The following is a 14,411-nucleotide window of genomic DNA, read 5'->3' as shown; positions in this document are numbered from 1 at the left end:
TTAGAATCCCAGTGTAGCTGAGGGCCTGACTCCTGAAGTACTCATCAATAGCTGAAGGAATAATTGTAGGTTGAATGTTGCCATGGAAGAGTAACTATTGTTTTGATGTTGTGGTCCCTTGGCTGTTTGGCTGTTTCCTGTGCACCACTAGATGATAATATTCTCATGCATACATAGGTGACACTAATTTGACTCAGTTGATTATAAGCAAAAATAGTTATAAAGCTAAAGTTGGTGTAGAAATGTGTAAAGAGGTTTCCATGAGGAGCTGGAGAGGAAAGGTACGAGGTTGATATTGTCAAGATATTCTCTCTCTCTCTCTCTCTCTCTCTCTCTCTCTCTCTCTCNTCTCTCTCTCTCTCTCTCTCTCTCTCTCTCTCTCTCTCTCTCTCTGTGTGTGTGTGTGTGTGTGTGTGTGTGTATGTGTTTGTGTGTATATGAAAATTTCAAGTAATAAATAGAATTTTGTCATGACTATTTTAGCACATAGTACTAAGCTAAGCATGAAACATATTCTGTGGAGTGAGGCTCATAGCCAACCAGAAAGTAGTTGTTTAGCTTCATAACTGTTATGCTACAATTGCACCACTGGGTCCATCTTGCCAGGCAGGTAGGCATTGCACTAATCAAGTCCAGCTCTGAATAAGACTACAAATGTCTCTTCTCTCACAGCATTCTACATAGTACTTTATCACACTAATACTAGGTAGTAAGGACAATTTTTTTCTGGTCAGTTAAAGTTAATTTCTATGTGTCCTGCATTGACAATGAATGGTGACCTTAGGAATGGACCTGAAAAATATGAATCCAGTAAAAAATTACAATGTAAATAGGTAAGGACTCCAGAGGTTCTCCCTCAGAGGAGACATAGGATATTTGAAGAAAGAGAGAGAGAGAGAGAGAGAGAGAGAGAGAGAGAGAGAGAGAGAGAGAGAGAGAGAGAAGTCATTCTCCTTAAGGGATATGGCTATCATGCTTTCAATGCCCAATAGATGAACCACATCCATGTATATAATAGCAAACATAATTGAACTTGGAAGATTATCAATAACAAAAATAAATGAAGAATATGAAATAGTGATGGAGAAGGAGAGATGGAGGGAGATGATACATGCTTATGATAAAAATATTTTGCATGAATATAAAAAATTGTCAAGGAATAAATCAAAATTATTAGAAAATGTGAACTAAGCAAGGGAGTCACAAGATTTTCATAAATAAATGAGTACAAAATGTCTTTGAAAACACTATGTACTCAACTATTTGCAAAATTCTATTATATTACATTATTTCATAGCAATAGCTCTATAGCATAAATGGTGGTAGGTTTTGATATAGGTTTTTAAATCTATCACTTCTAAAAGACTCAGGGATCATAAGAATGAGGGCAGAATGATAGTTGCTAAAGGAGGAATAATCCTTTTTTTCAAGAATGCGTTCCTTGAATAACTACCCATGTCCCAATTCTGTATCCATGGTCCTGTACCTATGCACACACAAGTTAAGTGAACTTGAAAATTTACTAGGTGATTTGGGAGGAAAAAATATGGGGAACACAGGGAGAAATTTTAAGGGGCATGAATGGGTAGTGGATTTGATCAGGCATATTATACAGGTATTACATTCAAAAACAAATTCAAAATTATGAAACAAAATTAAATCATGTAAATAGTTGAATGATATTATTCAGCATATCATGGTGATAATTCAGTAGTTTTATTAAATTCTAATAAAGGTAAGTGAGAAAACTTTTATGGTTAGATAAAGTTTCAAAATTCTGTTGTCAAAATTTCATGTAAACATATATGTGGTTGTATGTATTAATATTTGTTTCTGTCTTAGAATTTTATTAGGGTTTAGTATGTGTGTGTTTGGATTAATAGGGTTTAGTGTACATTGCACCACAGATTTATTTAAGGAAATCTGCTTATATTCTGAGTGTCTCCTAAAGCTAGTGCTTTGCAAGGAATTTTGATATAAGATAGTATAGTTTAACACCTATGCTGCTGAGACTTTGTGCATACTTATTGAAGCAATGAAGGAACAGGAAGAGCTCTAGAGTTTTATTTTCATCAACAAAGAATATTCTGTACTTTGACAAATGTGTTATGAAATAGTAGCTTAGAACATAATTCTTGTATTCATTCTTAATCTTATTTGATACCTACACTTGCTAGCCCATGCCTCTGTGACAACTAAGCTACTACAATAGTCTGTACCTTGGGTTCCTTGTAAATTGAGGATATTAAGAGTAACTCCCTTGAATCATTGTTGAGAAAGTTAAACAAAAGCAGTGTAAATCTCCGGATATTTTATATCTTATATTCTTTAAAAAATATGAATGTAAATATTGTGATCATTACTAACCAATTTATTAAATATAAATTCTATGATGCATCATTGATGGAAAGATGCCAACAAGATGATTCATTCTTTTGAAATGTGGGTCGATCTGATATTTTTTCCCTCTCTCCTTCCCTCCCACCTGTGTTTCCTCCATTCCATTATTCATCTGAAATTTTTCTTAGTATATATTAGGAAAAATAGACAAAGACAGTAAGGACAAGAGAAAAAGAGTTTTTCAGGACTCATAGTCAATGGTTATGTAGATAAAACTTTTGAAAGAATACTTTCTTTTTAAGAAAATAGGATAAAATTAGTTATTTCTGTTCATGAGGATAGGAAAGAGGAGCTGTGAAGAGACCCAGTAGCATAGAAAAAGTGGTGATGAGCATGGTACTTTGAAACCACATGCTCTTGACCTTAGACTTATATTGTCTGTATTTATTTGAGTGAACTTGAAGTAGGACATTAATGAGAGGTGGTTATTTTATTTTTCAATATACACACTTTTTATTACACAATAGATAATAAAATATATCAAAATTAGTTTCACAAAATTAAAGCATAATATATGTAATGTATCTAGTACTACAGTAAGTGCAGAGAAATTGTTCAACCTATGCTCAATCATACTACAAGGATATTTGTTTAACTATGTTCATAGCAGCATGATCAGTAATAGCCAGAACCTGAAATCAACCCAGATGCCTCTCCATCAAAGAATGGATAAAGAAAATGTGGTACATTTACACACTGAAGTACTACTCAGAAGTTAAAAACAATGGCATCTTGAAATTTGCATGCAAATGGATAGAACTAGAAAACACCATCCTTAGTGAGGTAACACACAAAGATGAACATGATGAGTACTCACTAATAAGTGCATACTAGCTCTAAAGCAAAGGATAACAGTTCTATATTCAATGACCCCAGAGAAGCTAAGTAACAAGGAGAACCCTGGCACTAGAGAAATTCCAAGGAATCCACAGGATATTGCCAACTAAGACTACAGGCAATAGTGGTGAGGGTGCCTGAACTGGTCTTGCCCTGTAGTCACATTAATGACTATTTTAAATGTCACCATAGAACCTTCATCCAACAGCTGATGGAAACAGAGGCAGAGACCCACAGAGGAGCACTAGACTGAGCTCCCAAAGTCCAGTCAAAGGGTGAGAGGAATGAGAATATGAGCAAAGAGGTAAAGACCATGATGTGGATACCTACTGAAAGTGCTTACCTGAGCTAATGGGAGTTAACCAGCTCTGTCCAAACAGAGAAGTAACCAGCGTAGGACCAAACTAGGTCCTTGGAATGTGGAAGACAGTTGTATGTTTGTGGCAGACTGTGGGGCCACTGGTAGTGGGACCGGAACTTATCCCTACTGTTTGTACTGGCCTTTTGGAAACCAATCTCTTTGGAGGAATACCTTGCTCATCCTAGATATAGTAGGGGAAGCCTTGGTCCATCCTCAAAGCCATGTACCTTACCCTCTCTGAGGAGCGGACAGGGAAATTGGGTTTGGGGGAAGGTGAAGGGAACTGGAGGAGAAGAGGGATTGAGAACTGGAATCGGTACGTAAAATGAAAACAGGTTTTGTGGTTTTGTTTTAATTAAAAAATAGAAATATAAAAATCACAAACTTGTGGGAGAAGGCCACCGCCCAGCAGACGACGCGTCTCAGCCGGTGGAGTCGTGGTTCCCGCGGTGTGTGAGTGAGCCCGGGCCCGGTCCCCTCTCCCGCCACCGCCATGGGCTGCACGTTGAGCGCCGAGGACAAGGCGGCGGTGGAGCGGAGCAGGATGATTGACCGCAACTTGCGGGAGGACGGGGAGAAAGCGGCCAAAGAAGTGAAGCTGCTGCTGCTCGGTGCTGGAGAATCTGGTAAAAGTACCATTGTGAAACAGATGAAAATCATTCATGAGGATGGCTATTCAGAGGACGAATGTAAACAGTACAAAGTGGTTGTCTACAGCAATACTATTCAGTCCATCATTGCGATCATAAGAGCCATGGGACGGTTAAAGATTGATTTTGGGGAAGCTGCCAGAGCAGATGATGCCAGACAGTTATTTGTCTTAGCTGGCAGTGCTGAAGAAGGAGTCATGACTTCAGAACTCGCAGGCGTGATTAAACGGCTATGGCGAGATGGTGGGGTGCAGGCTTGTTTCAGCAGATCCAGAGAATATCAGCTCAATGATTCTGCCTCATATTACCTAAATGATTTGGATACAATATCCCAGACCAACTACATTCCAACTCAACAAGATGTTCTTCGGACAAGAGTGAAGACTACAGGCATTGTGGAGACACACTTCACCTTCAAGGAGCTGTACTTCAAAATGTTTGATGTAGGCGGCCAAAGATCAGAACGGAAAAGGTGGATTCACTGTTTCGAGGGAGTGACAGCAATTATCTTCTGTGTGGCCCTCAGTGACTATGACCTTGTTCTGGCCGAGGATGAGAAAATGAACCGGATGCATGAAAGCATGAAACTGTTCGACAGCATTTGTAACAACAAGTGGTTTACAGACACGTCAATCATCCTCTTTCTTAATAAGAAAGACCTTTTTGAGGAAAAAATAAAGAGGAGCCCATTAACAATCTGTTACCCAGAATACACAGGCTCCAATACATACGAAGAGGCAGCTGCTTACATTCAGTGCCAGTTCGAGGATCTGAACCGAAGAAAAGATACCAAGGAGATCTACACTCACTTCACCTGTGCCACAGACACCAAAAATGTGCAGTTTGTGTTTGATGCTGTTACAGATGTCATCATTAAAAACAACTTAAAGGAATGTGGACTTTATTGAGGAGACGGGATCAGTGACAGGTAAACTCTCGGCAGTTGGTTACAGTGCTCTGGTGGGGTGTTCCGCCTTTGTAGTTGTTTTTCTAATTAATGGTGTTCTTCTTTTTCAGTTACTGCAATGAGGAGTGTTGAGATCCGACACCACCTGCTGTCTCTTGGGTCAGCTGCAAGCATGACGGGACCAGGGAATGGCAGCAGCATGCAGAATCTTAGCACTCTTTAGCACAATCTTCTGTATTAGGGAATGTTTAGTTGGCATGAGGCGTTCGCGTCAGACATTGGAATTGGAACAGCTGTAAAGTGTGGCTGGCTCATCGAGGCATCGCTCGGATTTTCTAATCTCAAATGTTTAGGGTGTGTTGACGTCAAGGTGCTGCATTCCAGAACTTAAATATGTAGCTTACTTTTTTCCTTCTTAACAAATCACCAGTAGTTAGTTTCTAAGATTTTTCTCATCAAGAGAAGAAAAACTAAAAAAAAAAAAAAAAAAAAAAAAATCTTACTAGTTTGCAAAAGAATCTTCTGAGAACTGTCTTAACTATGCACATGATGTGACCAGACATCTTGAAAATATTCCTCTTAGTAGGAGCTGTTTGTTTTTACCTCTTGGAACAGTCAGGCGTAATATTTCCATAATTAAAATTTTTTTCCTGGTTATCGGGACTACGTTACTACAGCTTTTCTGAATGAAATTCGTGTTGCCGTCATGTTTAAAGTGCCATGGTGGCTTCCAACCAGCAGTTAAATTGGAAAGCTCTACAGTTTGCTCCTAGCACTCATTTCTTAAGTTGTGGTTGAAAGTTAGCCTTGTTTATGCTGGTTACCAAATTTCTAGGTGAGTACTGACGTAATATGATATGAACTCCGCTTCTTGGATACAGTCACACGCAGGATAGCTGTCAGTTAGAGGTGCAGACTGCTAAATTGAGAACCAATGACTTGCTGCTACAGATCTACTAAAGTGACCACTTGATTCTTGCCTGTTTGTCTCCATCATGGAGAATCTTGTATGAGGTGCCCCTGTTTCCATCTTCGTGGCCTTTTTTGTTGGGAGACATCTAAGCTGTATTAACAGTGCGTGCTTTTCCTGTGAATGTGGTGCCAAACCCGTTTGCCGTTGTTTTTGCTGTAGCGGTGTTAATTGTAGTGATCCATAGTCAGGCTGCTCTTTTTCTAAACTTGCCTTTGGGGGCTTTTTTCCACTTTGTCATGTGTGCAGATGTTAATCTGTTACAGTTGGCAGCAGTATTAAAATGGTGAGTAAAGAGTCCAGGATTACTCCTGCTTGTAACTAGTCCTTTCTGGAAACCGTCTTCTGTTTCCTTTTGCTCCTGCTGAGTATGCTTTGGCCTTTGAGAGTGGGTTTCGGTAGAATGGGGTCTCTGGATTTGTGGTAGTGTTCTCAAATCTAGGGCTGAGGGTGTGATGTCCAGTCTGTGTACAAGGGTGTGAGTCATAGTCCGGCTTCCTGGTGTACATTCTACTTGTGCTGAGAGCGACGGTCCTTTTGTACAGTGTATAGCAACTGTCACTGAACACTGAGTGACCTCTGAGGTTGGCAAAGAGTGCATTTGAGCATTTCAGATCAGTCGTTTGAGCAGTGCCTTTTGAGGGCCAGTCTTTTTAGATTGGACCCGGTTCATCTTTTGATGACACCTCCTACTCATTTAAAAGGTTGGTGGTCAGAACTGCTTCGGAGAGCAAGCCACAGTGACCAGTGCCTTTGCCAGCAGCTTTTAAAATTTTTAATTCTCACGGGGAAATCATTCTTGTGCAGACAGTATAACTATTATCTGACATGCATTTCTTTAGGTCTAGGAAAATATTGTCTGAAAGAAAGGAAAGTATTGATTTTAATCAGCAATTGACCTAATTCCCAAGTGTAGGGGTTCCTAAGTCCTACTCTGAACTTGTCTTTCCTTTGCTGTATTCTGTAATATAAAATATCTGGGAACGAGAAAAAAAATCACAAACTTGTATAAGAATTTGAGCATGCCTAAATGGGTTAATTTATTCTAAATGGAAATATTTAGAGAATACTCCACATTGGCATTTGCCATGAGTATTCTGTGCAATGAGTAGTTTATATTATGATTGATTTGTTCAAACAGTAGATAGATAGATAGATAGATAGATAGATAGATAGATAGATAGATAGATAATAGACAGAGAATAGATAGATGATGGATAATATGAATTTATGATATTTTCCTTGATTTTTTCAAATAAAAACTAAGTTCTATATTAGTATTTTTTTAAGAATGAGAGTTGTACCTATTGAGAAAAACATTTTTATGAATCATATTTTACTTCAGTTGTTCCTCTAAATCAAGGTAAAAATTAATTATTAAAAATAACTATACCAAGACTCATTTCTAGAGGCGATGATATAAATGGTCAATGGGAACTCTTTTTACTTAGAATTTTAACAAAGCACCAGGAGATACAAATATGTAGCCAGAAATGATATCCAGACTTTTCTAAGGATCAGTGGATTTATTCAAAATCTGTATACCCTTTTAATGCAATCTATCTTTCACAGAAATATGTAGTTTTCTTTCTTATGCCTTTATATGTATAGTAATCCTGCACCTGTGATGATCAGTGCTTCACTGTGCCTAACAAATACTATGTTGATGATGCCAACATGGACTTTCTAAGCAGTGCTCTAACAGACTAGCACATGGATAAAGTGTATTATGTGAGTACTGAGAGGTTAACATTAAAATTGCTGGACAATTAATTAATGAAATATATCTTGCTGCAGCAGTTTGGAATTTCAGAATTCCTGCATGAAAATTCTTACCACAATGGTCAGCAGAAGCACTGTGTGTACTGATGCAAATTCACTGGGGAGTCTTTTTAAAAGCTGTGTTCATGGAGGTACATATTTTTGTGCATGCATTTATAATGAGGCATGAGTGCATGTGTACATGTAAAGGTCTGAATTCTATATTAAATACTTTCTTCAATCACTTCTCTATCTGAGTTTTTGAGACAGGGTATCTCCTTGAGCTTGGAACATGATGGTTTGACTACAGATTATGGCCAGCAAGCACTGGGAATCCTATTGTCTGTCTCCTCAAGGCGAGGATTGTTAAATTGTTTATGTGAATGCTGAAGATACATAGAGCCTTGTGCTTGAGCTGCAAGCATTTTATTGACTTAATCATGTCCTTGACTCCATATCAAATATTCTTGAAACAATTTTTATGGAAAAATTTTTAAATCATCATGAGTGTGTGTTCATTGAAAGTTTGAATGATGATTTAATAACATCACTTGTGTTTTTCAATCAGTGCTCATTACATCTTTCATAAATGCCCATGTACTAGTGTTTTAGAATTTCTTGGCTGTATGCCCCTTTGAAACCTAACCCATTTTATGAGTGTGATGACAAAATGCAAAAAGACAATGAGCAGAGAGAGAGAGAGAGAGAGAGAGAGAGAGAGAGAGAGAGAGAGAGAGAAATGAAAACTACTGTTTTCAATAAAACTTTATTTTCCCAAGCAAATCACTGTCTGGATTTCATCCTACACCATAATCTTCTACCATTTAATATAGAGGCTAGTTAACAATGACATTGATTGGAATTATTAGTTTAGCATTTTGTACAAGTGGTACATAATCATTGTTACTTGTGAAAATAGAAATTGACACTGTGTAAAGATTGGAATAAATTTTACATTTAGAAATTGCAAATCCCGGTGTTCAAGGGAATCAAATGAGGAAAGTCACATGAGTATAAAAAAAACAATAATGTACATTAAAACAATATAGGAAAACAAATGAAACACAACCAAAAAATTATAGGGAGAGAAATCTTTGCATATATAAAGCCTTTTTAATTTATTATTCTAAAATTTAGTGACTGATGAGATAAGCCAGGACCCAACAAGTAAGCAGATTTCATCTATTTTACTTTCTCAAACTGAAAATTTTATCAATTTAGTTCCAGTTCCTACAAAATACAGCTTCCTTCTTTTATTTATTTAGGATTGATGTGTAGTGTGAGTGTGTGTGTGTGTGTGTGCATGTGTGATGATGATGATTTTATATGAATGCAGGCACTTGTTTGCCACTGTTCACATATGAAAGTCAGATGACAAATATCAAGATTAGGCAATAGCTTATTGTTTGTAAATATATGATAATCAAAACTTAATTCAAAATCAAACATATAATAAATGCAAAATGTTTCTGAGAGCACAAGGAAGTGGTGAATTGTGCAACTTCTGGGGGCCATAATGACAATGAAACACCATGGATCAAATTCCATACTAATGAAGGCTATGGACTATAGTGTTTTCTTCTTACATATAGAGCTTTCTCTTCTTATGAGAACATAATTGTTTAATTAAAATTTTAAATCCTTATAACAGTTTCTTATTGCTATTCCTCTGTAAGTAAATACAGATTTATTTTTTCAATTATATTTTATTATAATACTTTATTTAAAAAGTATTTATTTAAAAAATATTGCTCTTTGGGTTGAAAGTGAAAATACTTAGTGAAATTTGTGGTTACTACAGAATTTCCATCTGTTACTGGAGCTACTTTCTAATATGGATTGATCTAAAGTGATATTTCCTACACTGTTGTTTACAGAAATGAAAATATTCAACAACTCTGAAAAATCTTAAATACGCTTCATGTGGTATAGTATCAAATATTTTGCTATATATTCATTGTTCACATGGAAATAAAATAACATTAATTTACAATTTTTCCTTTCACCAATAGAAAAATTATATGTTCTTTAATGATTTGTTTTAAAAGGAAGTTCTTGAAAATGCTTGATTTGTATGTCTACTTCATATACCTGTTTACTAGGGTTCACATTAAAAAAATCTTTTGAGATTAACTGCAATGCAGTTAAAGAATCTTGTGAGATTCCTTGTAGTAGAATAAAGTTCATAGTTAATTTTAATAAACTCTCTTGACTTCATGATCTTGCTTAATTATAATTAACCTACTCTGCATACTAGAGTTTCTGATTTGCATTGCTGGATTTAGTAAACCTAAATTAGTGAGTCATTATGGGTAAAGTTGAAAAGGTGAAGAATTTTCAACAGTCCTGCAGTATCTTATTAATTCAAAAAGTGTGTCTAAAGGAGACTTGGGGAGCATTATTAAGTTTCAAAGGTTGTTGGAAAAAGTGAACAGTGACTAAATTACTTATTTTCACCTTAATATTACAAAATAACTGATAGTAATACCTTAAAGGAAGAGATATTTATTTTGTGTCACTGTTTCATTGCAGCAAAGCATTCTGGCCAGTGATAGTGGAGTTTAACACAAGTTTTTTTTTCATATTTCATGATTAAAATAATGTCTGTGATCCTTACTGGTCTATGTTAAAATTAGGCCCTATGCATCAAAGGTTCCATAACCACTCCAAACTCTACAACAATCTGGGAAACAAATATTCAAGCACATGGGTGTGTGGGAGATACTTCAAATTTAACACATAACAGTTATTTAAAATATATGAAAATTAATTTTGATTCAGAATAACTAGTTATCACATAACATTAAAATGCAAATTTAAAGAATAGTGCAAGATTGATACATAATAAACTTGAAATTCAGCTTTCAGGCCTAAATACAAAGAAGTGGAAAAAATTGCTCATAAACATCTCAAACACTTTATTATGCATGAAGAATACAAAAAGGACATAAACTGAACTTCAGGGAGATATGAGAAAGGGATTAATAGAAAACACATAGATATTCAATGAGTTTTTACTATGAAAAAGTGATAATAAAATTGAATTAAAGGGAAGAATGAACAATTAATGTGTTCTTGATATTTGAAAGATGACTGGATGATAAACTGGAAGACAGTATAGCAGAAAACTCAAAGAAAATTATGGTATCAAGTGTTAGGGAAGGGGGGCTGGAGAGATGGCTCAGTGGTTAAGAGCATTGCCTGTTCTTCCAAAGGTCCTGAGTTCAATTCCCAGCAACCACATGGTGGTTCACAACCATCTCTAAAGATGTCTGGTGCCCTCTTCTGGCCTGCAGACATGCACACAGACAGAATATTGTATACATAATAAATAAATAAATATAAAAAAGTGTTAGAGAAGAAATGATTCTAGAAAAATCAAGGAAGACCACAGAGGATATGAATATAGTTCTGAAGAAGGGACTTTCTACACTGCTTCTCTCAAGGTACTGTATTTGAACACAAACTAACTTACCATCAGTATACAATTGGCACTTCTACAATGGAGAATCTGATGTCACACAGCATAGATATATAATGTTTCCCATTGTCATTATTTCTAGTGTGTGAGACAGAGAACTTGCAGAGCTTGCTGTTCATTCTTTACATACATATGTAATAATTTATCTCAATCTAAAAAAATATATAACATCTTCACCATTTGAGTCACTAATATGTGAAACAAAGAATAAAGGCTTAAAAGACCTGAATTTAATAAGAAATGAAAATGTCCAAAAAAATTAACCAATAAAATAGGGAAGAGGTCAGCTAGAGAACCTATAATACAAAGTTTGGTGTTAGTTAGGTTTTTCTGAAGTAAATATTTATATTTTTAAAATTTATTTTTCTAATTTATATGTATGAGGGTATCTGTGCATGGGCTTGTGTATGTTAGTGAAGAAGCCAATGGAGACATATAGAAAACCTTTGATCCTTGGACCTAGAGCTACAAATAGTTCTGAGCCACCTCACTTGCATGCTGGGCACAAAACTTGGATGCTTTTAACCATTGAGACATATATGCTTTTCCTAAATATTTCATTTCTGAGATCTTATTGTATATCAAGCAATGTATTAAACACTGATTACTTTACAAAGAAACCATATGTTAAATCTTACCTACTTTCATATAATTATGTGGGTAGGCAACAGCCAAGAATCAATCAACATTGATTATTGGTCAGATATTGAAAAGTGTACACTAACTGATTATTAAATTTGTTGAGTCAAGGGTTAGTAAATCATACGTGCATGTTTTACAAAAGCTCTATAGAATCACACCTTTATATGGGCACATTTATGAATATAATTGACTAAAGTGACTGGCAGATAGAGCAGTGTACTTAAATGGCACATGTGGAGAATGTATTTTTGCATGATTATAGAACTGCAACAATTCTTGTGTGAGTAAACACTGGTTCTGAGTGAAGTCAAGTATCACTATGGACTTTATGTTGAAAGCAGACTGAATATAAGAATGGAAACAGCTTGTAACCTACTACAGGCTATAGAGATTTGGACAAGTATGAGAGTTGTAAAGGAACATAGAAGGAATAAGAGGTAGTTTATTCTGTACCCATCTTGAATGACTACATCCTGATAATACACAGATCTGGGTTATCCCATATTCCTTGTTCCACTGTGAAAGTAATTTCATGAAGTTTCAAATTTAAACAAGAAAGACGGCAATAAATTAAGACAAAAATACATTGTTTGATACATTAGAATGGCAGTTACATAAAGATGAGAGAAACTTTTCTATAGGTTGGAAGTGGAAATGCTATATGAAAATATTCTCAGTTTTGGAGTTGGTGGAAGCTAGTGGGTCTGTTAAGTTAATACACCCCAAACATTTTTATCTATTAGTCACAGGATATTGGTTCTGACAGAGAGGTGGCCAATGATCTAGATATATTTTAAAGATAGAGACAACACTATTTGCTGATGGGGTTGAATACATGAGTAAGAGAAAGACAAGGGTGAAAGATAATGCAATGTTTTTTTTTTTTTTGATTTGTTGAGCAGCAGGTAAAATGGGTATAAAAATTGACTACTGATGTGATTTCAGCAAGTAGTTTCTAAGGAAACTAGAAGTAAATAGAAAAATTCAACAAAGGGAGCTGAAAGATAGTAGTCATGGAGAAAATTACACTATCAGGAGAGTGGTTTCTGAAAATCAATTGCATAAATTTTTCCAAAGAAAGAATGCTCAAATAAGCTGACCAAAGAGAACTAAAGATTGACCAGTGCATTTTCTGTAAAAACAAAAATAACAAAGCTTTAAAATCTTGAGGAGTCTATGACAATAAGAATGTTATTCATTGTATGCCCTTCGTTTTTGAAAAGGGCATCCATTCTGAAATGTTTTATGCTGATACAAGTGATATCACACATAAGTGAATAGTTCTTGATTTAGGGTCATTAGGAACTCCAAAGAGAAAAGGAACTGACACATCAGAGGCATAGCTGAAAGCTTAGAACTCCCTTCAGAGAAGATTCCACAATGGATAACAATTACATAGATCTTGACAAACTGTCATGAAAACTAGGGAGACTTTCAAGAGTGCAGCACCCAGACTCTGAATGAAGAAAAAAAGGAATGATAAAAAGCAAAGACTTTTGGGTAGTAGAACTCAGAGCTGTCATAAAGAATTAGCATTATGAAAATGCCCAGTTTCAAAGCAATGGAAATAGATTTGTTCTAAGGAGTCTGCTTTCTGACTTTGAACACATTATAGAAAAGGTGCGCAATTTGCCATAGTAAAGAACCTTAAAATTGAATCAGATACTAATAACAACTGAATGTTTCAATTTCTGTAAATCATGTTACCAGTGTTGAAAACAGTCAATTTTTCTTAACAAACAGACTTTTCTGAAAATTAATGACTAGAGTTAACATACATATATCCTGTGGATAGAAAATTAGAAACTCAGAGTATTTAAAAATCTATAACATGCAAAATGGTATATCATTGGGAACCAAATATGATATATATTTGCATAGGAGCAATGAGTTTTGAGGTTGAGTTTCTGGTGTAAATCTAACCAGATAAATAATAAGAGGTTGTATGGTTGATACTACATGATAAGTCTAGTGAGCAGAACTACACAAGCCTTTACTTGGCCCCTTTAACTTGTAAGTCATCTGACAAAACAAATGATGCTTTATTAAATCATGTTTCCTGAGTAAAAGGGAGGTTTGTGAGTCTTTTTTGTTACAAGAGAAAAATAAAAGCAACACATAGGCAGAAGTACCTCCCACACCATTATTTCCATTCTAGGTAGCCAGGATGAACAAGCAGCCCTCCTCCAACAAATTGGTATGCCAAAATGGGTAAATGCATCCACATAGAAACCCAAGAAAGTTTAAAAATTAATTCTAGAAACAAAAGAATAGATTTTTTAATGATAATTAACTTTATTTTTAGTTATTTAATATTTTAGTATATAAAGTAGAAGTGTTTTTGATGATCCAGAAGCAGTTTGTTTGGGTTTTTGGATGAATGAAAGCTAAAAGTAACTTTT

General features: G+C 35.5%; 1 protein-coding gene across 1 annotated transcript; it reads left to right on the top strand.

Moving 5' to 3' along the window:
* The first annotated feature begins 3,994 nt into the window (after positions 1 to 3,994).
* Positions 3,995 to 5,826, top strand: LOC126512093 (guanine nucleotide-binding protein G(i) subunit alpha-3-like). Its single transcript, XM_050159656.1, has 2 exons — positions 3,995 to 5,176; positions 5,266 to 5,826. Exon 1 carries the CDS (start codon positions 4,092 to 4,094, stop codon positions 5,154 to 5,156), a length of 1,065 nt encoding a protein of 354 aa, XP_050015613.1. The 5' UTR covers positions 3,995 to 4,091; the 3' UTR covers positions 5,157 to 5,176; positions 5,266 to 5,826.
* Positions 5,827 to 14,411: the final 8,585 nt, after the last annotated feature.

The sequence above is a fragment of the Alexandromys fortis genome, unplaced genomic scaffold (assembly GCF_014885135.2).
Source record: "Alexandromys fortis isolate MF-2015 unplaced genomic scaffold, M_Fortis_MF-2015_v1.1 scaffold_95, whole genome shotgun sequence".
Taxonomy (NCBI): domain Eukaryota; kingdom Metazoa; phylum Chordata; class Mammalia; order Rodentia; family Cricetidae; genus Alexandromys; species Alexandromys fortis.
The sequence above is the reverse complement of the archived record's forward strand: the minus strand, read 5'-3'. Positions and strand labels throughout refer to the sequence as shown.